This window comes from Zalophus californianus, chromosome 17, assembly GCF_009762305.2.
Source record: "Zalophus californianus isolate mZalCal1 chromosome 17, mZalCal1.pri.v2, whole genome shotgun sequence".
NCBI lineage: Eukaryota > Metazoa > Chordata > Mammalia > Carnivora > Otariidae > Zalophus > Zalophus californianus.
Genome location: NC_045611.1, coordinates 27,312,124 through 27,335,785, shown reverse-complemented (window position 1 = coordinate 27,335,785; position 23,662 = coordinate 27,312,124). Strand labels below are relative to the sequence as shown.

General features: G+C 58.9%; 1 protein-coding gene across 8 annotated transcripts in view; it reads left to right on the top strand.

Annotated features, from left to right (window-relative positions):
• Positions 1 to 23,662, top strand: part of CPNE2 (copine 2) — a 47,670-nt gene that overhangs the window by 17,072 nt on the left and 6,936 nt on the right. For 4 of the 8 annotated variants that reach the window (XM_027619118.1, XM_027619123.2, XM_027619119.2 and 1 more), the window contains 11 exons: positions 1,616 to 1,690; positions 3,540 to 3,611; positions 5,000 to 5,083; positions 5,384 to 5,473; positions 6,486 to 6,584; positions 7,132 to 7,218; positions 8,660 to 8,719; positions 10,464 to 10,597; positions 12,671 to 12,725; positions 17,640 to 17,691; positions 19,135 to 19,268. In XM_027619118.1, coding sequence (XP_027474919.1) covers positions 1,616 to 1,690; positions 3,540 to 3,611; positions 5,000 to 5,083; positions 5,384 to 5,473; positions 6,486 to 6,584; positions 7,132 to 7,218; positions 8,660 to 8,719; positions 10,464 to 10,597; positions 12,671 to 12,725; positions 17,640 to 17,691; positions 19,135 to 19,268 — 942 coding nt within the window. Of the gene's footprint in view, positions 1 to 1,615; positions 1,691 to 3,539; positions 3,612 to 4,999; positions 5,084 to 5,383; positions 5,474 to 6,485; positions 6,585 to 7,131; positions 7,219 to 8,659; positions 8,720 to 10,463; positions 10,598 to 12,670; positions 12,726 to 17,639; positions 17,692 to 19,134; positions 19,269 to 22,000; positions 22,333 to 23,662 lie in introns of those variants that run through there. The other 4 variants (XR_003524209.1, XM_027619124.1, XM_027619121.2 and 1 more) reach the window with 4 other exon arrangements.

Below are 23,662 nucleotides of genomic sequence, written 5' to 3'. Positions count from 1 at the left end.
AGGACGGGGCAGTGCCTTGGAGCAAGTCTCTTCTGCGGCTTGCTTTCCCTAGTTCGTCTTCCTGGCTGGCTTCCAAGGTAGCATTGAAAATGCAGATAGCCTTGGGGGCCAGCAGGTACAAAAGGGGGTGAGTAGCCTTTGGGGGCAGGCGGAAGAGTTCCCACAGCAGTGTCAGCAAGCTGTTGCCACACAGGAATGGGGACACTGTGTGGCCAGAACTTCTGACTGTTAGAAATAAATCAGATGTGGTCTTGACTTCTGGTGCAGGAGCATCTGACCAGCAAACAGGGCACCCATGGGAGTCCGTTTTGGTGGCTGGCTTACTGTGTAAACTTGGGCAACTTCCTTTCCCACTTCGGGCCACACTCCCTCCATCCAGCTCGTCCTTGGTGAGCATATGGAGGCCCTCGCACCAGTTCCAACCACCCTTACGGCTGTGTGCCCTTGGGCGAGCCCCGCCCCCTCCTGGGCCTCCGCCTCCCCTCCCCCCATTTCACTGGGGGCTAACGATGACCGCCTGGCCACAGTGATGGTGGAGGAAGTGCGCACACTGAAATGGCCTGGACTTTCCAGGAGAAGGGATGGACCAAGCCTGGGCCCGCTGCTGTGAGAGAAGCAGGGCATGTCTTGGGATTCCGGCCTGGGGTCCCCTCCTTCCAGGGGTAACGGAAGGGAGCTGCAGGGTGAGCGGCCGCCCCTGGCCAGGAGAGAGGGGCAGGGCTGGCAGCCGGTGGCCAGGGCCTGGGGAGAGCTGCGGCCACAGGGTGGGGGTGGGGAGGCCTCGGGACCAGAGCGAAGGCCCCCCGCGGAGCGTCGCGTGTGCCAAACGGCCTTTCTCCGCTCCTGGTCTTCCGGTGACCTTGGACGCCCCCAGTGGCTGCACCGGCAGGACAGGGGTGCCGGCGGTGAAGGCCACCAGGGCCCAGAGCAGGTGGTGAAGGGCGAAAGTGGGCTGGGGAGGAAAACCAGCATGGGGGTGGATAGGACCGTGCACAGATGAGCACAAATACTGGCATTTCCCCCAAGAGGCCGAGAACCAGGGTGGCCCCCGAAAAGCGTGGGAATGGGGTGTACAGAGATGGTGGAGGGCAGCTTTACAGTGTGTTCTGCTTTCCCTGTCTATATGGTCTTGATGGCTGAGCGCTGTGTGAACGTCTTCCCTATTCAGAGCATGAAAATAGAAGAGGAGTCAGGATTTGATCTTCTCCATCAGGGATCACACCCTGTGGGTGGGGGCGGTATCTGTAGATGGCTTCAGGGGAGGCTGTGAGGGGGCTCTACTCCCTGCAGACTCCCTGCAGGTGCCTCGGAAGGTGACCCTTGGCAAGAGCCTTTGCCTGGGGGCAAGCAGGTCAGTGGGGGTAGGACTGGGGGATTCCACACCAGCTGTGGGCCCTCGGGCAAGTGTCTTAACCCCTCTGGGCCTCTGTCTCCTTCGCTGCCCAGTGGAGTTAACGACGGTTGCTGGCTGCTCCCTGGGAGGACAGTCACGCAGGGGGGAGGGGGGTGTAGCCAGCACCCGCATGGAGCCGCGTGCTGTGAGTGGTGGCTGTTGGGCATTTTTCCTCCCCACCAACCCTCAGGAGCACCACTGTCCTCTCTCCCGCCCCCCCAGATCGTCTCCAGCAAGAAGATCACTCGGCCTCTGCTGCTGATGAATGACAAGCCTGCAGGGAAGGGCTTGATTACGGTACCAGCCCCCTCCCTGCTCTCCCGCACCCCTCCGCCTCTGCCCGAGTCCCTCCCCCATCAATGGGCTGTTTCCCTGGCAGATAATCACCAGCTTTGTTTGGAGTAAAAAGGCCCAACTTACAACTTAGCAACAGGTCTCTTAGCAACGGGCTCTTGGCACCACATATGATGCGTTGGGGGCCGCCAAGCTGGTAGTAGGGGGCTTGCCAGAGGCCCTGGTGGCCTCCTCCTCCCAGTCCCTGAAGGTCACTGTAACCCTCCCAGCATGCCCTCCCCGCCTGGCCCCTGCCTGCCCTCGCTAGGGGGTCTTTGAGAAGCGCCTTGCCCGCGGAGCTCTGTTTACCGTTACAGGGTTACAGTGCGCAGTGATCCCAGCCTGACGCAGGCCCTTTGTGCGGACGAGTCCTGGGTCCTCGAAGACTCCTCCAAGGCAGGGAAACCCATTTTACAGAGGAGGGACTTGGAGCCCAGAGAGGCAATGCCCTGGGGCAGTTAGGCTAGTGAGCCCCCCCCCCCCCTTGGATTGTCCCCGTTCAGAGCCCGTGTGCTGCCAGAGGAACTGGCCTGATGGCCGGCTGGACGGAGGAGGCCGAAGCTGTATGTGCTCATATGTAGTCACCCCCCTGCTCTGGAGCCTCCCCGGCTCCCCACTGCCCCTGGAGCTTTGCTTTCAAGGCTGTGACGAACCCCACCTTGCTTTCCTTTGTGTACATACTCTGGGTTCCAGGCAAACTGAATTCTTAGTATACCACACATATCCCAGATCTTCATCTACTGTTCCTGCCACCTGGAATGTTCCCTCCCAACCTACCCCCCGCCACCTCTTGGGGTTCAGAACCTCCCCATCTATGTACCATCTGTATACCTTCACTAGCCAGCTCCCCTCCACCTGGAAGCCAACCCAGCGGCTCCCGCTTCCCCCCCCCGCCGAACTGGGAGACTGCCCCCCTCAGCATTGCCACGGTGCCACTCCAGATCTCAGGTCCTTCTTCTGTGGAATGGGGGCAATAATAGGATCTACCTTGCAAGGTTGTTGAGCAAGTCTCTGCTGGAGGAAAGGAAAGGAAAGGAAGCCTAGCATCCCGCCTAGCTCTGTGTGGGGTTCTGGAGGGTCCATTAGCTTGTGGGTGAGGCTGTCCTACAGGTGTGAGGGAAGAGGTAGCCCTAGCAGAGAGAGGCCCCGGCCCACTTGTGTTGCTGTTGGCCCGAGGGCTTTCCCTGCCACTCTGTGGGGAGGGGGAGACAGAGGCCCGGAGAGGGCAAAGGTGGCCCCAAGGACACTCAGCTGGTCCATCGCTGGCTGGGTTGGAGCCAGAGGGCCATGGCTGAGGGCGAAGGCGTGGAAGACAGATGACAGTATGAGCTGACAACAGCACAGGGAGCTCAGGTGACTCCTGTCCCTGCCCTGGGCCTCAGTTTCCTTAGCTGCACAGTGAAGTTCCTGGAATGCCCCCATGCCTTGGCGTTTTGAGGTGGCTATGCTCCCGGGGTCTGCAGTGGGGGCCCAAGGGGGCCTGTCAAGCTGCTCCCTGGCCAGAAGCTCTGCCCAGGGCTCGAGACCACCCCTCATATCTGGTAACTGTTTCACAGGGCCTCCCCTCTCGAGCCACATGGGGTCACTTCTGATCCGTCAGATTCACATGGGTTACCCCATTTTCCAGAAGCTAGACATGGAGGTTTTGAGAAGACAAGAGGCACGTCCAGGGTCGCCCGGCACTATCCCTCTTCTCCTTTCCCCCCTCCCGGCCCGGAGAGCTGAGCCCTGGGTACCCGTGCTCACTGCCTGGCAGGACGCCAGGGGGAGTCACAGGGGCAGGTCCCAACCCGCACATCCCCCGGCCTCGCAGGTCGCCGCCCAGGAGCTGTCGGACAACCAGGTCATCACACTGAGTCTGGCGGGCAGGAAGCTGGACAAGAAGGTGAGGCAGGCGAGAAGGGGGGGTTCTCCATCAGGGAGCACTATCCCTCCCCCAGCCCAGGGTTGTGGGGCCTAGTCCTGGTGCTTCCGGCCATCACCTTCATCGCCACCCCCCCCCCCCAGGAACAAGTCCGTAGCAAATTCGGACCTCCTTACCACTGAGGTAATGAGTTTGCCATTATTTAGAGGTGTTCAAGACATAACTGGAAACCACTCCTGGGGACTCCCTGTCTCAGACCTCACCCCCTCTGCTCTTCCCACCTTCATTCTGCCTCAGCCAAATCAGCCTCCTCATTGTCTCAGGATTGCACCAGGCACCCTCCTGCCTCAGGACCTTTGCACTTGCTATTCCCTCTGCCTGGGATGTTCTTTTCCCTGAATATTCCCTGACACTCTTTTTTTTTTTTTTTTTAAAGATTTTATTTATTTATTCATGAGAGACAGAGGGAGAGAGAGAGAGGCAGAGGGAGAAGCAGGCTCCCAAGGAGCAGGGAGCCTGATGCGGGACTTGATCCCAGGACCCTGGGATCATGACCTGAGCTGAAGGCAGAGGCTTAACCATCTGAGCCACCCAGGCGCCCGACACTCTTTTTTTTTTTAAGATTTTATTTTTATTTATTTGAGAACGAGCACAAGCAGGGGGAGGGGCACAGGGAGAAGGAGAAGCAGGCTCCCCACTGAGCAAGGAGCCTGATGCGGGACTCGATCCCAGGACCCTGGGATCATGACCCGAGCCAAAGGCAGACACCTAACCGACTGAGCCACCTGGCAGCCCCTCCTGACACTTTTTTTTTTAACTTAAATAAATGCATTTTTAAAGGACATGCGGGGCGCCTCGGTGGCTCAGTCGTTAAGCATCTGCCTTTGGCTCAGATCATGATCCCGGAGTCCTGGGACCGAGCACCATATTGGGCTCCCTGCTTGGCAGGGAGCCTGCTTCTCCCTCTCCCTCTGCCTGCCACTCCCCCTGCTTGCGCACGCTCTCCGTCTGTCAAATGAATAAATAAAATCTTTAAAAATAATAATAAAATTAAGGACATCCTATCCCTTCTGTGACGTGCTGGGATAATTTCAGTTTTTCAGATCCCCACTAAAATAAAATCACATCCTGCTGCGGGCGTCGATCACCCTTTTGAAGCCCTGTCCCATCTAAGTTGTAGTGCCTGCAGGCTCCAGGTCTCAGGGTCTCTGAGCACAGCCTTTGGTAACCCCAGGATGGGGCAGTTTCTCCTGTGGGAGCTGGTTGGCCCCAGGGGGCTGGCTCTGCCCACAGCTCCCACCCCTGACGCGGGGTTGGGGGAGGCAGCTCCCCCCCCGGCCCCCGCCACTGCCTCCTCTGAATCTGGTAGAGCCATGCTTCCCTCACCTGCATCTGCCTGCTTCCTCCAGGACCTCTTCGGAAAGTCAGACCCATTTCTTGAGTTTTATAAACCAGGAGATGATGGCAAGTGGATGCTGGTTCACAGGACTGAGGTGGGTGCACGGGGCTCTGGGGGTCTCTAAGCCAGTGGGTCTGTAGTCCGGCCATCCCTCTCCCTCCCCCCCCCACCCAGTGTCTCAGGACAGGGCTGTGAGGTCACTGCCGTGCAGGGAATGGGAAAAGCCACCGTGGCGCCTCAAGGACTTGCTCCCTTCCTGCCACAGGGATGCTCACGCCATCCCCAGGAGCGTGGCTGTGGGCCTTTCTGCCTTGCCACCCCCATCAGACTGGCCCAAGCCCAGAGCACTGCTGCCCTGGGCCTACACTCAGCCTTGGCCCTCCCTGTGCTGCAGGTGATCAAGTACACGCTGGACCCTGTGTGGAAACCATTCACTGTACCATTGGTATCCCTGTGTGATGGGGACGTGGAGAAGCCCATCCAGGTGAGGGGGCTCGGGCTCGGGGAGCCCTGTGCCCCACCCTGCCAGGTCCAGCCTCCTAGGTCCCCCCAGGCTTGCTGGGGATGCCCTGGCCAAGCTCTTTCTTATTAAGATGGAAAAGCAAGCCTAGGTAGGGGGAGAGACAGGGAACCTCGGCTCTGGTCTCACATGTGCCTGACCCTCTGAGCCATCTGGGCAAGGCCCCCGTCTCCGTGAGCCCTTCCTGAAACAGGAACAGAACGACTGCCCGGCTCTTGCCAGAGGGCTGCAGCACTGCCACCTGGGACAGCGGGTGTGCAAGCGACCAAGGGTTGTCACTGTGATGAGGACAGTGACTACTGGGCGCTACAGAACCTCAGTCCCCAGGCGCGGTGACTGAGAGCAGATGGGGGAGACGGAATGAGCGAGGCCGGGGCAGGGATCCCTGAACAGGGTACTAGGAAACCTAAATTCTAGTTCTGGGTCTGCTGCTGCAGCTGTGAGACTTCGGACAAGGGCTTCCCTCTCGAGGCCTCAGCTTATCCGTCAGTGGAATGGGTATGATAATTCCTGCCTTCTTCCTAGGACTGGCAGCTAGATGAGCGAGCATGGAAAGCTGGGATTTTTTGTGCCTATCTCAAGGAAAGGAACAGTCTAGGGAGACAAGAGGCATGTCCAGGGTTGCCCTAGGGAATGCCCCTGGGGAGGGCCCCAGGCCATGGCCCGCCAAGACAGGTGGGCCACAGCCCCAGACAGCTGAGAAGCCGAGTGACAGGTATTTGGGGGTCGAGCTTCCTGCTCCAGAGTGTACAGCCTCCATTGCTGGGGTGCTCCTTTTTCCAGTAATCATGGAAGGCTTCCTGCGGGAGGCGGTTCAGGAGCTCACGGCATCGTCCCAGGCCAGCAAGGCAGATGCTGGAGAACAGGGGGAGGCACCAGCAAAAGGAAGACCTGGGGTTTGCTCAGGTGGCTGAGAGGGGCCAGAGAGCACCTCCTTGGGGGCTGCTCTGGGGTGACCTCAGTGGACCCACCCCAGGTCATGTGCTACGACTATGACAATGACGGGGGCCATGACTTCATCGGCGAGTTCCAGACGTCGGTGTCGCAGATGTGTGAGGCTCGTGATGGCGTCCCGGTGAGATGGGCCTGTGTGTGTGACCCTGAAACCTCAGCAGGGGACGGGTGAGGGACACGGCCTTAGGATTGGGCAGACTGGGGCTCAGATCCCACCTCTCTGGCTCTATGACCTTCAGTAAGACGTCCAGTTTCTCTGAGCCTCAGCTTCCCCATCTGTCAAATGGGGCAGAGGGGGAGACTGGGAAATAAATGAGATGATCCTGGTAAAGTGCCTAGCATGTGGGGAGCACTCAAGAGCTGTTAAATGAACTTACCACAAGAAGCTGGGCCCTGAGTGATGGTTCTGGGTATATGAGTGGACATGGTGTAGATGAGTCAACATCTGGGGTGGGAAACAGATGCAGGTCCTCCTACCTTGGGCAAGCACAGCTTGGTGTGAGCCTGAGGTAGCCAGAAACTGTCTGGGTGTGGACATCTAGGAAGGCTTCCTGGAGGAGGCATGCTACCCCCCGATCAGGACTGTGGAGGGAATCCTGGGGCTCAGGAGAGGGTCAGTCCCCCAGGGAAGCCCCAGGCTGAGCTTCTCTTTCTCTTACGTTGTCCAGCTGGAGTTTGAGTGCATCAACCCCAAGAAGCAAAGGAAGAAGAAGAACTATAAAAACTCGGGCATCATTATCCTACGTTCCTGCGAGGTGAGCCAGCGGGGGTGGGCCCAGAGCAGGGGCCCAGTTGGAGGGATCATATCCCATCACTGCAGAAGGGATAGACAGAGCACTGGGTTTGGAGCCAGCAGGGCCTGGATTCAAATCCTGGTTCTGCCACATCCTGACTCTGGGATCTGCTGAGCTTAACCTCTCTGGGCCTCAGTCTCCTCATCTGTAGAATGGGGATGTTAACAAGGTAAAAAACAAAGGTGAAGGGTTCGTCTCATATCATATTCCTGGGATATAAGGAGGTCCAGGAGGGCATGAGATGACCTTCCAGGGCCTCTCCTGGTTGGAAGGTAACTGCTTCCCGTGCTGGCGGCTTGCCCGTTGCGTGTCTGGCACCCTAGGGGCAGAGGGACATCTGGCGGGGGCCCAGCAACATCATCGAGGGCTCAGGTCACTGTGACTCCCGTGGTGCAGCTGGGGCCGCTGGGGCCTCTGAGGCTCGGAAAGGGAATGAAGTTCACAGCAGCGGTGGTCAGGGCCGCCCCTGGATGCCCAGGAGCCGGCATCTGCTGGAATCGGGCAGGGTGCTCAGGAAGGCAGCCTAGGCCCAGGCAGCGAACGCCCTGGACACTGGGCCTGAAGGTCCGGGTAAGTCCCGGCATCCTCCCTGTGCAGCCTGGCAGCGCCCCGGCCCCCGGGCCTCTGTGGCCTGGTCTGGAGACTGCGCAGTCTGGCGGGGGCTTCCACGACTCCTTGCTCTGTGAGGTCACGACACCAAAGCGCCCTGGGAAAGCTAAGCTGGCAGCTGGTGGCATGGGGTCCTTGTTCCTGAAACTTCTGTCACTCGTACTCCCTTCCATGATTTTTGCCACCCGCCTTGCTTACTACTTTTTGTGATCAGCCCTTCTTTCCCCCCCATTCTTGGTTTTTTTCTTTTTTTTTTTCTTCAATACATTTATTTTGAAAGGAACCCCCTTATAACTCCACCCAAATAGGAAGGCCAGTAACTACCTTCGCCAGAGGAGCAAAAGGCCATCAAAACAAACACGGGGTGTTAGCAGCTTGATTATAGCAGAAGGCCTTGGGCTGGAGGCCTGGTCTTTCTCTGCTCAGGGCGGAGGTCCGTCAGGGCCAAAGAGGGCTTAAGGACTGAACAGCAACAAATTGAGACTTTCTCTGCTGTGTAATTGGTAGGTACAACGGACGCTAGGCCCAGGGACCCTGCCTGGAAGGAGCACGCGCGCGCGCGCGTGTATGCGTGTCCCACTGGAACTGTTGCTCTGAGCGCTTTGTTATAGAGAGATTCGGGTTTGGTTGTAATCAGCCCGGGTCTTCCCTTGGCCTCCTTGACTCTACTCAGGCTTCGGGGCACAGAGCAGTCAGCCCCCCAGCTCCCCCTGGGAACTATGGCCAGGTGGAGGGCCGGCCCTCAGGTGCAGGCCAGGGACCCACTGACTCCCCTGATTCTGATTCCTTCCAGATAAACCGGGACTACTCCTTCCTGGACTACATCCTGGGAGGTTGCCAGCTCATGTTCACTGTAAGGCTCCCTCCCTCCGGACGGACTGGGGATAAACTTCATGGAGGACTTCCCTGGGGCAAGGGGAGTGTCTGGCCCAGAGGAGAGGGCATAGGTGGCTGAGCCTGAGTCAGGGCTTAGCTGTAGGTTGGGGCCTGGCTGCCCAGCCCTCAAGAGTGTTGCTGGCTACACCCCTGCAGAGAGAAAAAAAAGCCAAATTCCTCCCTGCCCATCAGAAGGCCTTCCTGTGTCCTCTGCTACCCCTCCTGTTTGCTCACTCAGTTCCATCCGCACGGGTCCTTACTGTTGCCCCAAGATGCCAAGCACCTTTCTGTCTGAGCACTTTGCATCTGCTGTTTCCTTTATCTGGAACGCTCCTTCCAGAACCTTCTCACAGCTGCTGCCCTGCCATCCCTTCAGGCCATGGCATAGAGGTCACCTCCTCAGGGAGACCTCGCCTGACACCCTCCTGTCCGTCCTTGTCACTTCCCCTACTTTGTGGTCTTCAGAACACTTGACCACTCTGAAGTTATTTAAGTATCTTTCTATTGTCCCTGTTTGTCCCACCCCGAGGACTGTGAGTGCCCCAAGTGCGGGGACTTTGTTTTGTTTGTGTGCCAACCTCAGCAAATCACTCAGTGCCTGGCACATAGTAAGTGTTGGGTAAACGAATTGTCCCTCTGTCCATGGCCTGGAGTGTATGCCCCCCAGACTCGAGCCGCTCATCTGGTCTGATGCTCCTCACTTGAAGGGGACCTCCGGCCCAGGGGAAGGAGGTGCTGGGTCCCGTGCTCTGCCCACCTCCCCGCCTTGCCACCACTTTTAGATCCCATGGGACTGGAGGTCACCTGCACGACTCTACGGAGTCAGGGGATTGGCCTTGTTGACCTCTAACCCCACTGGTCACCACTCCCCCCTCACTCCGAGAGGCTGGGCTCTCCCATTCCTTCTGCATGTGTGTGCATGTTCATTTAACAAACGGATACCGAGCACCTCCTCTGTGCCAGACCCACCCCACATGACCAAGTTCCAAGGTGGCCATCTGTCTCCCTAGATCCGTCTCCTAACCCTCCCCTGCTGGGCAGGCTTGCCCCCCTACCCGCCGGTGCTACCCCTCCAGGGGCTGGGCTGGAGTTTTCTGGAGTCTGAGAGAGCAGATCTCAGCTTCAGCCCCTGTGGAGCACCTTCTCTGGTGCTCTCTGCCTCGCCCTGGACCTGGCTCTGGGGGCACGTGTCTTGCCTACAGTGAGCACACACTCTGGGCAGATGGGCACTGGCCTACCAGGCAGCCCCAGGTCCCAGAGCCCCGTGGGGGCCTGAGGGACAGTGTGGCTTGGGGTGAGGTTGAGGTGTCTGGGAAGGCTTCAGTGGGGCAGGGACCTCTGAATTGGGCCTGGATGTTAGAGGAGAATGAGAGAGGGAGAAGAGATGGCCTGGCTCTTGAGGTAGAGGGAACCTCATGAATGAAGGCCTGGAAATGGAAACAGAGGAGTGTGTGGGTCATGACAGTGAGGGGGACAAAGGAATTTGGGAGTGTGCGTTGACTTTGTCAGTAGACTTCATGCTTGGGCAGTAGGGACCCACTGATGGCGTTGGGGCCAAAGGAGTGACACGGTCAGTTTCCAGGTTTCAGACCATCTTATGGAAGGGTGGGTTGGCACTGGGAGATGAGTGACTTCCCATGTCCCATTTGTTCCCTGGGATGAGCTGGGGAGCTGGAGCCTCTCTGGCCACCCTGGGTGGCCTTTCTCTCCCCACTCTACAGGTTGGGATAGACTTCACAGCCTCCAACGGGAATCCCCTTGACCCTTCCTCTTTGCACTATATCAACCCCATGGGCACCAACGAGTATCTGTCGGCCATCTGGGCTGTCGGGCAGATCATTCAGGACTACGACAGGTAAGCCTGAGGGGGGACTCTGGAATCAGCTCCGGCTCCATCCAACCGGGAAGCTCAGCTTGTCGGAGCTGGAAGGGACCCAAAGATCCTCAAACCTGGGAATGGCCGACACATGGTACATGTGCCTTATTGCCCCCTCCTACACCTGTGGCAGACATTGCTAGTCGATTGCTGACCTCTTCCCTACTGAGCCGGGTCCACGCTGGAGTTCTCCTCCACATGATACACCAAGTAGCCAGTAAGAAAAACGAATCAAGATGGAAAATGAAACTTGTTTGCTATCATTGCAACTTTCCCTTTTAGAGCTGCGGAAGTGTAGGCCGGGGATGCAGGTAGAGAAGTGATCCAAAGTCAAACAGATCAGGGGGACTAGTCTGCAGGCATTCTGATGCCTGGGCCCGACACCCAGTGTCCCCAATAGTCTCACTCCCGCTGGGAACGTGGAGGGAGCAGCCGGCAGGTGTGGGCCCGCTTCCCATGACCCTGCTTCCTGGAGGTCTTTGGGTTGGGGGCCGGGGGCGCAGCGGAAGGTCAGTGGCGGAAGGCTGTGTAGGGGGTATGGCCCGGGAGGATCCGAAGTCACTTGAAGGTTTTGGCATCATTGCCACGGGTGGAGCTTACTGGGACTCCCTAGGCCAGAGGGTGAAAGGATCGGGAGACCAGGAAGGAAGGTACAGGGGCCAGAGATTTGGCAGGAACAGCAGGCTCACGAATCCTGCGCACTTGGCCTCCTTAAGAGAGGCAGCCTGACGAGCAGGGTCTGACTCCCAGGGCCTGAGGGGTGTGGCTGGGATCCCTGGTCACATTAAGAGAGGTACAGCACACGGGGGAAGGGAGGTGAAAGCCCCCGTCTGCATGGTTGGGTGGAGGAGCCTCCTGTGGCCGCTCAGGAGTCCCTTGTATCCAGCTGCCCACTCGGTCCCTCACTGAGCCTTCTCACGGGCATTCAGACTTAGCAAGGAAGGCCCCAGTGAGTGCTCGTCCCCATCTCAGTGAGAGGCACCACCACTCACCCAAAACCCTTCCCTTTCTCCTTCCCTCATCTCCCCCGTTCTCTCCCCAAATCCTCTCAAAACACTGGAGTCGCACCCCTTCTCCCACCGCCGCTGCTACCAGCCTGTTCAAACCACCTTCCCCTCCTCTCCAGATCACTTCTGGAGCTCCTCACTGGTCTCCATGCGTCTGTCCTAGCCCCTGGCAGTTTGTCCTCCGCACAACAGCCAGGGGGTTCCTCAGGGTACACCTTGAGGGAATGAACAGGTGAGACGCGATCCCCGCCCTCAGGAGCTCCCACTCGAGGAGGAAGACGGGAGAAGTCCCTGGAGGTCTGAGAGACCAGCTCACCTGTACAGCAGGAGCTACAGGAGCACCAGACAGAGAGGGATTCTCGGGTCTCAGACAAACCTACGGAGAGAAGGGGCCGTTTGAATTGGGCCGTAGGGGACGGGTAGCAGTTTACCACAGGGCACAGACTGGGGACAGGTAGTTTAAGAGGGGGCACAACATGATTGAAATTGGAGCGTGAGGGTGCCCTGTGTGTTTGGGCCACAGCTAGTGGTCTGTGGCCAGGGCTGGGGCAGTGGGGTGTGAGGGAGGGCAGGGTGTGGAAGCAGACGAGAGTAGGCTCTAGGGCTGGATGATGAAGTGTCTTCAAGCTAAGCCAGGGTTCTCAAAATTTTTCCCAGCCACAAAAGGGAGGTTGAGAGACAGGCGGTATATTCCCATAAAGACTGTGGTTTAGTGGATGCCCGAGGTCCCAGTGTGAGAAGGATCTAGATGCTGCTGCACCCAGGCCCACTGGTTAAAAGTGCTGTGATTGATTAGCCATGTATGCCACAGGTGCAGATGGGGTCAAGCCTCACATTCACCAGGTACGCAGAGGTGGGTGTGAGCTCAGCAGATCATTCAAAGAGAGCTCTTTCCAGAGGTGGTGAGCTTTGTCCTGCTGTCCTTGGAGGTGTGCGAGGCCGAGTGGGCCCAGCCCTGAGTGGGGGCTGGGAGGGGTGAGTGTGGGCGGGTGAGGCCTCTGCCCTGCTGTCTCATAGTGGTTTTCTTCTCCTCTCTCTGTATTAGTGATAAGATGTTTCCGGCTCTGGGCTTTGGGGCCCAGTTACCCCCAGACTGGAAGGTGAGTGGAGCTGGGCTCTTTCCTTTTGGTCGAGATGAGATTTGTGTGTATGGCCTCTCTTGAATCTGCTTTGGAAGAGGCTGGGGGCCCAGCCTCCCTGCCTTCTCTGCATTTACCCCAAACCCACACTCATGGCTCAGCCTGAACCTCACGCCTGCCCTGGGGCCGTAAGAACGAGCGGGACAGTTATGGCTCTGTCCCCTGGTATTCAAGTCAGGTGGGGAAGACAAGTAGGGTGCCAGATTTGGCCAACAAAAGTCCAGGACACCCAGTGAAGTTTGAATTTCAGACGAACGAATTTCTTAAGTATAAGTATATCCTAAGGACTGCCTGGGATATACTTACATTAAAAAGTTACCCATTGTTTATCTGGAATTCACATGTAACGGGGCATCCTATATTCTGTCCGGCAACCCCAAAGACAGGCAGGGTCATCAGTGCAGAGATGGGGCAGCGTGGGCCTGGGAGGAGCCCAGAGGAGGGCCCCAACCCGGCCTGGGGGTAGCAGAGAAGGCTTCCTGGAGGAGGCATGGTCTAAGTCAAGAAGGGAAGGGAAAGGAGAAGTTTGCAGAATGACTAGAGGTGGTGATGGGGCAGGGAGGGTGTTCAAAGCAGAGAGAACCCGGGCAAAGCCTGCGAAGCAGAGGGCCAGGGCCAGGGCTAGGTGTAGGAACTGAGAGAGGGCGTGCTGGCCTCCCTAGGGAGGATGGAGAGAGCCATGACTAGCGGGCTGGGAGGCCAGCCATGCAGGGGCCTCAGATGCATGTTAAACAGCAAAGGGCGGCCGCGGCGGGGTCCGGGTGGGGTGTTCTCAGCCAGCTGCCATTTTGAAGGGCCGCTGTGACTGCTGCGTGGGGACTGGCTGGGCTGAGGGTGGGCAGGACGGAGAGATGAAGAGAAGGAGTGATGTCCATTCTACGGGTGGAAAAACAGAGGCTCACAGGACTTGCCCAAGGCCATGTTTAATTCCAGCTGGGCAAGCGGACCCTTAAGTTTATTCTCAGAATCTGCTCCCCCTCCAGTGAGAAGCCTGGCGATGGGCACAGAGGCTCCTAAGCCTGCATGTGCGTCTCAGCTAGTGCCCCCTCTTGTCTGCCCTGCTGTGCCCCATGCTGTTCTCCAAAGTGAGCTGGGGAGGGACGATCTTCACCTCGAATTTCAGGGAGTGGCTCTGTGGCCTGCCGGCTATCGGATGGTGGGGTGGGGGGGGGGGGGCGTGGCGGGCAGGATCCTGCAGGACCAGAGCTGGGCCTCTGGGCAGACGGCGATGCCAATGGGGGCGGGGCAGGTTGGTGCGGCCAGGCCCAGCAGGAACCCGTTGCTAGGACACCGCCAGCTTTGAAAGAACTCTGGCTGAATGAGATGTTTTCTTGCTCAAAGCCTCCTTGGAAATGTCACAGGGCAACACAGGGCTTGGCCAGGCTGGAGTGCCTGGTGGTGCCAGGAGGGCTGCCAGGCCAGGCGAGGGCGGATGGTGCATCCCACCTCCCCTGCCAGGCCCGGCCCCTCATGGCCCCTCATCTCCCTCCCCTTCTAACTTGCCTGGCTCCTGCCACTTGAACCTTCTCTCATTCAGTCCCGCCTCAGGGCCTTTGCACATGGCCTTCCCCTGGCCTGTTACTCCTTTTCACTTTTTTCCCCCCACTCTAGAGGCCACAAGGGCATTCCCTCTGGGAGGCCTTCCCCGAGGGAGCTCATGGGGGGCCCCTCTTCCCGTCCTGGGCTCTGTCCTCACAGAATTTTACGGTCCCCTCTGTATATGTGGGTTTGCTCATTTGTCGCCTCCCTCCAGAGCTCAGCAGTCCAGGAGGGCCCCTGGTTTCCTCCTGTGTGTGTCCTGGCTCCTCGCACACACTGGGTGTGTACTTGTTTGTTGACAGAGTGAATTTGGGGCCTAGCAGCCTGAGGAGACAGAGGTGTTGGTTCTCTGAGGGTGGGAACCCGGAAGGAACATGCGACTCAGCTGCTTGCCCTCGGGACCGTCGTTCCTCCCTGGGGCTGGGCCAGGTGCACCCAAAAAGGACCCCTGCCCTGGTCAGTGGCTGAGGGACTCAGAAAGCATTTCCTTGAGGAGATGGCATGAAGCCTTGGACGTTCAGAATGAGCCAGAGTCGGTCTGATGAAGAGAGGGGTCAGGTGGGAGGAAAGGTCTGGGCCCACAGCACAGGCTGTGACTCTCCCCACCGTAAGGTTGGGGTAACTGAGACTCGGAGAGGACAGTCCCTCTGGGGTCCCTTCAGCTCCCTCCCTCGAGCCCTCCCCCACCAGGGCCACAGGGAGCAGCGTCTTAAGTAACCCAGAGGCCAGGGGCCCGGCTAGGTGACCAGAAGCACTGACTGTCAGAAGGCAGCAGGGAGTTCCAGGACAAAGACCTGTGGCCAGCAGGTCCCCAGGGGCCCCCTAATCTGGCTAATGGCCCCCAGGAAGCTTGTCCTGTTTACTGGCATTTCTCAGGCAAACCAGGGCAGCAGGCGTGGGAGCGGGCCGGGCTGCTGTAAGGCACACGCCCGGGTCTCCCAGATCTGGGCCTGGCTTTGCTGTGGCTCACTGGTGTCACCCGGGCATTCCCTGGCCTCTTCTGAGCCTCAGTCTTTCCACCTGTGAAGTGGAGCTGCTGGAGCATATGACCCGAGGGGCCTCTGGGCTGGATGCGTGACCTTCACAGCCCCATTCGCTTGGACCACCAGGCCTTCCCGCAAAGAAAGCGGGGGCTGGGGGAAGGAGTGAGGAAGGAAGAGGTTGGGTGGCCCAGAAAGCAGAATATTGCTCCATCCTTACCCGGAGGGGGCTTTCCCCCGTGGTCGCTAAAATCTCCGAAAATCTGATTTTGCAGGAAGTCATTGGCCCAGGGAGGCCGGTTTCCTTGGCAACCATTTTCCTCTCTCAACCCCTCGGTACAAGCCCCCCTCTTAGTCTCTATAGAGGCTCATCAAGTTGCCATGGCAGTGAGGACCTCCAGCCCCCACAGTGGGTGCACATCACCCCAATCTCTTCTGGGGGGGGTCAGCGCTGCCTGTGCCTCCTCACCCCCCTGGAGCCCAGACTGGGGACAGGGTGAAGAGGGCCCCAGGGCAGGGAGAGCACCCAAGAAGGACATCAGGGGACCGGCTCCATGCCAGCCCTTAGGGCTGAGGGAGCAAAGAACAGAAAAGCTATTCCCCCCCCCGCCGCCCCGAACAGGGAAGGGTCTTCTCAGGCCATCCCCCCCACCCCTAGGGCCCTGCTGGGGTGAACTCCCCGTGCTGGAGAGTTCACCTCTCTTGGCCCAGGAGGGTTCAGCAAGGCCAGGACCCCAACACCCTCTCAAGGCACGGGGGGGGCTCAGGTCTTAGGCCTGTTCTGCTGTGTGGCCTTGGCACCTGGCTTTCCCTCTCTGGGCCTCAGTTTGTTTGCTTGTGAAATAGGCACGTTGGAGTTGGTGGGGCCTTCCAGCACACACATTGTAATGTCTGGGAGTGTTTGCGCGCAGAATAAAGCTCTCACCTGGCAGACATTCCCCTAAACCTCTTCATCTTCCTAATTTAAAACCCATGGGAGAGTGTGAGAAGATGGAGGAGGGTCAGTAAATGTCCTCCAGACTAAGAAGGCACTTTCAGACCAAAAAATGAAGCCAGCCACTCCATTGACACAATTTAATTCAGGGTAATTTACTGGGGGCCAGCCCTCCAGGCAGCATGCAGCCCTCCCCCACCCAAGCGGGACCTCCAGCCACAACTTTTAGAGAGCAAGGGGCATGGTGGTGAGGCCACAGGGTGGTGCTCTAAAGTGGCGCCCCCTGTGTGCCTGCCATCTTTGCTGGTTAGCTCAAGTAGGGCCTTGTGTGCACCACTTCAGAGAAGATGAGAACAAGCCCACCTGCACTCCCACGTGGGCACACATTAACCTCCCGGGGCCTAGAGCACGTAGCCCCCGAAGGAGGTCATTGTGCAGACACAAGATGGAGTCAGCCCTCCTACGGAGACGAACACCTTCTGAGGTTAGTGAGTTCAGGAGGCAGCCTGACCTCGGTTCTGGTCCCAGCGTTGTCCTTCAGTAAATGTGAGACCCTGGGAACATTCTAGATATTCTGTGTCTCCGTCTCATCATCTGGAAATGGGGTAGGAAGAGGCCTTTCCCCACTGAGTCATGACCGGGAGCGAGGGGATGCCTGCAAAGCTCTGAAAGTGGGGTTTGGCGCGCAGTAGGGAGGGGGGCTGAGTGGGGATTTTGGCTGTGAGACCGCAGCAGGAGGGAGAGCGGGGAGGCCCCCATCTGAGCTCCAGCCCCCCGAGGCCCTGGGTTCTGTAGCCACCGCAGTCCTACTGCAGCCCCAGCGTCTAGTTAGTGTTCCTCTGTGTTCCCCAATCGGGGAGTGCGCAGGATGATCCACAGGGCTGGGGCTGGAGGCAGCCCCGTCTGGCCCCATGATGCTTCCTGACCCCCAGTCCGGCTGAGCAGGCTGTCCGCTGACCCCCGGTTTGGCTCGCTGGCATACCGTGGGCTTCTTTGCTAGCAGCTGTGCCAACTGTGAAGTTGGGGAAAGCCCTTGGGGCCCAAAGAAGTGGAACCTCAGTGATAGTGTGTGACAAAGGAGCAGTCCAGGTGCTCCTGGAGCCCACCTGGATGCCCCCAGAGGCCCCTCTGTCCCACTCCGGACTCTCTTAGGGGGGTGAGGAGGCACAGGCAGCACTGACCCCCTGCCCAGAAGAGATTGGGGTGATGTGCACCCACTATGGAGTGAGAGTATTCAGACCTCTCTGTGTGGCTCAGCCCCAGCAGTGGAGGTGAAAGCAGATGGGGAGGGGATCAGTAGCCTTGACCTGGGGGTGGGGATGGGGCATGAAAAGCCAGGTGCCCCAGAGGGAGCTTTGGCCGGGCCATGGGTGGGGCCTGGGCCCAGAAGGCTGCCAGCCCAGCATTTTCTCTACATTTCAGGTCTCCCATGAGTTTGCCATCAACTTCAACCCCACCAACCCCTTCTGCTCGGGTGAGTGCCAAGCCCGCCTGCACCTGCTCTGGGCGGAGGGAGGGGCAGCATATAGGTTTTGTCTCGTGCTCCCATTCCCTCTCCCTCATGCTTGCTCCTAATGACAGATGGGGCAGAGCTGGAGGTTGGAGTCAGGTGGTCCTGGATGCAAGGCCAGCCGCTGCCCTTTTCCTGGTTGTGTGACCTTGGGAGAGATCACTGCCTCTCTCTGGGCCTTTGCCTCCTCACCTGCCACAGGGAGTGTGATACCTGCTTAGCTCACCTGAAGGGGTGGGTCAGGTGAGAATTAAGGGAAGCGTTGACAGGAAGCCCTGTGTAGGACAGGAGGTGGTCAAGGGCACCAGATATAATACACCTGTCTCTCACCTCCCACCCGCCCTTGCTGAAGGGCCCAGCTCTGCCCCACGCTGCTCCCTCTTGCCTTCCACAAAGAGCCTTGGCAACCGAGGACTGAGGGTTGCCGGTGTGGGAGTGGGGGGTAGAAAGGGGCAGGCAGTGAGTAGTGCCTGTGCTCACCCCCGCCCCCTCGGCCTCAGAGGATTTCTGAGCCTCCAGAATCAGTTAAGAGACTACTGGAAGAGGAAGGGGGCTCCAGGTGGATATGGAAGAGGGTGGGCCCCGCCCTCATGAGACCTTCCAGCCTAGGATTTGGCTTGGATAGAGCCTCTGCCTTCCCTGGGGATTCCCAAAGCTGGGCCCGGTTTGTACTTGGAAGGGAAATGCATCAAGTCACCAGCTTGGGAACGATGCCATGACTCAGAAGCCATGGGCATCTGTTGGCCAGAAATGTAGCCGGTACTACTCCTGGGCTCTGTCTAGTTTGGAGCACGTCTCCAGAGACTTTGTCCAAAATGAGGTCGATCAACCTCCTCCCCAGCTAGAGGCCTCCTGGATAGGACCACGGGGCTGTGGGATAGTCTTCTCATAATGGTGGCCATTTACGGAGCACCTACTGTGTGCTGGGGCTATACAAGCATCTCCGTCCCGCCCCCCCCCCCACACCCCCAGCAACCCTCGGCAAAAGCTGTAGCATGGCCAGAATGGACCTCAAGATGGCCGGCTGCCAAGTCCCTTCCCTGGGAAGAGCCTGCTGAGCCCTCCTCTGGCCAGCTGCCTGAGCGAAGATTATCAGTCCCATTGCCAGACAGGGAAACAGGCTCAGAAAGATTAAACAACTTGCCTCAGGTCCCACAGCTAGGAAGTGGCAAAGGCAGGATTCGAACTCGGGTCTGCCTGACTCCATATTCAGGGCTCTTCGCTTTATACCATCTTGGCCCTGCCCTCTGGGAGCTTCTGGTCTCACGGGACCCACGCTGGCCACCGTAGGGGCATTTGGGGCGAGCATGAAGTAGAGGCAGGGTCTGCAAATGGGATGAGGGTGGGTGAAGGGTCAGGGGGACCGAGGCTGACGCAGTCTTCCCCCCCCCCCACCCCGCGAGGCAGGTGTGGATGGCATCGCCCAGGCATACTCGGCTTGCCTGCCCCATATCCGTTTCTATGGTCCCACCAACTTCTCTCCCATCGTCAACCACGTGGCGCGGTTTGCGGCCCAGGCCACACAGCAGCAGACGGCCACGGTGAGTAGGCAGCCACCGCCGTGGGTGTGTGGGAGAGGGCTGGCCCTGGCTGGGCCGTCCTTGCCTGACAGGAGGGCCAGACTGAGGTCCATCCCTAATCCGCCCACCCCCATGGGGCTGGTGAACTGGATATTTGGCTTTCTCTGCCTCGGTTTACCTGCAAGTATGGTAAGGGGGTTGGACCAAGCTCAACTCGATTGGTCCTGGCTTTCCGGAGCACAGACTTGAAAAAGACACAGTGATTCCGTTCATGCTTAGTAGGACATTGGACTGTAATCAGTGGGAGGTGCGGTGTTCGTTATTCCTGGGACACATGGAAACCAAGAGACGGTGGTCCCTGCAGCCTTAAAGCTGACCTTCTGGGCCACTGTCTGGCCCTGGCCCAGTGCTCAGTGATGAGGCTAGAGGCAGGCCTGGCGGAAGGTTGCCAGGGCAACTGTGTGGCATTTGGAATACATGGCAGACGGCCATCGATAGCATCTGCATCCCTGGTCTTCTCTCTGCCCTCTAGCTTCAGGCCTAATGCCGGTGTTGGGGTCACCAAGGGTCACCTTGTCCACTTACCCCTGCACCTACCAGGATTTGCCCTGACTTGACTATGTAGCATGAAGCCGTCAACCCCAGCCCCAGGGGCGGCGCCACAAGTAGCCCTTCCCAGGCCCTGTCCCCAGGCCACCTTGTCAGGTTCCAGCCAAAGCGGGAAACCCAGCTCCTAGCTCTGGGTGGCGGAGCCTGGGCTGCCACCAAGGAGACTTAGGTCTGCCTCCTGCCTGGCCGCTCCCCGCTGGGAGACCTTCCCAAGCCTGTGGCCCGCTCTGGGCTTCCCCCTTGGAAAGGAAGAGTCTCTGCACCCAGGCTGATGTCCCTTCTAGACTGTCCTTTTCACTCTACCTCGAAGATGGTATCTCAGATTGTCCTTCCCAGCACCAAGGCCACCAGCTTCTGTCTCTGGCCCCTACAATCCATTCTCCTGCAGGGGTCCGGTCCGAGCCTGCCACTCCCTAGCCGCTCCCTTCCACAGAGACCTCCTCTCCTACCCACCACGCCTGCCTCCCCTTCTGATCCTACCCTCTTCCTGTCCCTCAAACACACAAGCTTGTACCCCTTGCAGACCCTCTGCCCTGCTGACTCTCTGCCTGGCTGGTTCTACCCATTCCTCAGTGTCCCCTCAGATGCCACCCTCCCCCCACCCGTGGCCTTTCTCGACCACCCCTCTGAGGCTGATCTCCTGCCTTCTCTGTCGATTCTCATCTGGACTCTCAGGATGGCAGCAGCATCTAGTTTACCTTGTCCACGTCTCCTCATCCGCAGTGTGTCCCCCCCCCCCCCCGACTGCCAGCCCCACTGGCCAGGCTGTTGCGTGTTTGCCACCATCCGGCCTACGGCAGGCACTTACCATGCCGGGGGGTGGATGAATCCGTGGGCCCCGCCATGGGAGTGCTGTGCAAGGCTCGGGAGGCAGGGGGCGGGGACCCCCGCCAGCGCCCCTCCCAGAGGGAAAAGGACCTCGCTCCACTGGGGCCCCCAGAGGAGCGAGACCCCTCCCTGATTCCTAGGGAGGCAGAGGTTGGCTTCTGGGCATGGCAGCAAAGATGGAGGCCGTAGAGGTTAAGCAAGAGAAGAGGACACCAGGGTCGCCCTGGGGAGGGCAGGACAGCAGGACCCGGCCTGGTTGGTTGGGAGGTGGAAGGGGGCTCTCCAGTCAGGCTGCCAGAGTCTGAATCCGGGCCCCACCCCTTCCTCCCTGTAGCTTGGGCAAAGCACGGAACCTCCCTGAGCCTCCGTGTCGCTGTCTGTACGATGGGAAACAAGTAAAACCTACTCTGAGGAGGAGGTGTTGAGATTAAGCAAGATCACACAGCACCTGCCCCAGAGAGACCTGGAGGATGAGGAAGGACAGGCAGAGCAGACTGCAGAGGCCAGGGCCGGCAGGAAGGCGGTCATGGCGCAAGCGCTGGGGGGGAAGGAAGGCGGTCTGGGTCTCTTCTGCCTCCGGGAGCAGGATCTGCTGTAGTGCCAGGCGCGCCTGCCACTGAGGGCCCGGGACAGGCCCCCTCCTGCTCTGAGCCCGTTTCCTGTATGAAAGGGCAAAGGAAAGCCCCCCCCCCCCCCACCGGGGTGTTGGGAGGATCTGGGGCCACCTGAATGGGACAGCGACCAGGGCAAGGCCTGGGAGGGGCTGGTTTTTAATTCCGGGGGGCGCAGGGCTGGAATTGGTTGGCGAGACAGCCCCTGGGCTTGCACCACTTGGATGCCTGTGGTCAGCCAGGCCGTTTCCTGCCCAGCCTGTTAGCAGCCTGAGCCAGTTTTGAAAGGGATGGCAGAAACGGCCTGCATCCTTGTTGAAAAGGAAGAACGGCGGTGTGGTAGCAGGAGTAAGGCCGGTGTTCTTGCCAGGCGGAACCAGGGTGGGATGGCGCAGGAGGTGTACTCCGGGCAGAAAGGGGCCTGGGGTCCTGGGGCCCTGGGGCAGGCCAGGAAGGGGATCTTGGTGTTCTGGGGAACAAATGCTGAGGGCTCCCTGGAGCGGGAAACTTGGCCCTTTCTCTGCCCAGTCCTGATCCTCTCAATACCCCAGCCACTTTTAGGCAGCACCCTGGTGGTCTCAGTGCCCCAGCCACTTTGGTCATGACCCGGTCCTTCCAACCTGGGGAGGCAGCCTTCTCTGGGCACCCTCACCCTCCAGGATGCAGCGCCCCCATCCCTGTGTGATTTGGGCCATCCCCCAGCAGGAGTGGGACCGGAGAGTCTATCAGCCCCTCTCACCCTGATGTCCAAGCAGATCCACTTCTCCACCTCCGGCCGGGCTCTAGCCTGCAGCTCACCATGCACCAGAGGTGGTGCTGCCTGATGGTTCAGCCTTGAGCTCCCAAGGCCCATCGACCCCATTCAGACCCCAGCTTCTCCACTGCCTGGCTGTGTGACCCAGGGCAGCTTGCTGAAGCTCTGTGAACCTGTTTCCTCACCTGTACCGTGGAGGTGCTGAACGGTGGCTGCCTGCTAGAAACACTGAGGATTCAACCAGATTGGCACGTGAATTGCTCAGCACGGTGCCTGGCACACAGTAAGCACTTCTGGGGATGCCCCTGAGCACAGTTAGACCCAAGGCAAAGGGAAATAATTTGTGGATTAAGCGCTACTTTTATACAGCCGCTTGGCGGTGGGGGGGTGGGGGTGGTGGTGGACAATACTCGGTGTGGCTTCACCTTCCCTGGCCATAGACATATGCACACGCGTGCACACCCACGTACAGGAACTCGAGAGCAGATGGTAGGAGGCATTGCTCTAGGCAGGCCTGCACTCTCCCGTTCACACACACCACCCGTCTTTCCGGAGCATATTTCTGTGCGGCACTAGGGAGACCGTGATGCGTGGCCTCTGTCCTCCCGGGGCCTGCAGTCTAGTGGGGAACCTGGCCGGGGAAACAGCAGCTGTGATGCAGTGATTAAACCTGTGCTGACAGAGGCCCAGCCTCCTAAAGGTGGCACCTAACCCAGAGGGCTGAGGGAAGGCTTCTTGGAAAAGTGACGTCCAGGCTGAGACGTGGAGGATGCTTAAGAGTTAGCCACGTGAAAATCATGCGTGCACGTGGGCGTGGAGTGCCCCAGGTGGAGGGAACAGCATATGCAAAGCCCAGGAGGCAGGGTGTTTGGACCTAACTGAAGAAAGAAGTCTTGATGTGAGAGGGGTGAGTTGGGGGTAGGGAAATGCCAGCTACCACAGGGCCTTGGAAGGCAATGAGGACCCTGGATTTTCTCTTGAGGGCCATGGGGAGCCACTGAGGGTATTAAGAGGGTCAGAAAGGGCTAGATGATCCCAATTATGGGGCCCCCATCCTTCTCTCTGCCCATAAGCCCTGGGTCTTGCTGTCCACGGCCCATTCCTACTTGGTTACCTAGGTATCTGGTGTCCTAATGGAGGGGGAGCTGGGGCACAGGACCCTGGAATCCCGCCCCCCCCACAAGGGTCTTTGGCAGCCAACTTCAGAAATAAGCCAGGGAGCAGTTTCCCCAGACTCTGACTGGAATTGTGGTCGGTTTCTTATAAATCTGATATGTTAAACGCTTTAGGGGAAGTGGCTATTTACAGCCCCAGAAGCCTGAAGAACCTCTGGGTAAAGGCAAAAGCTACTCCGTCTTTGAATGGTGTTGGGTGCTTTGATTTTTGGTTGGACCTGATGGTGATTGGCTGTGGTTCTGGGGCAGGGACGGGGGGCCGCAGCTGGGAGATGCAGAAGAGGGTTACAAGGGGCTGCCTGGAGGAGCACTTGGGGTGTGTGGTGGGGAGAGGAATCTCCAGAGGAGACCTCCCCCCCCTCCCCCCCGCCAAGGGGTAATGCCAGCAGGGGAAGTGGAGCTCGGGGCTGGGGATGGCCTTCCACCTGCTTGGGATGG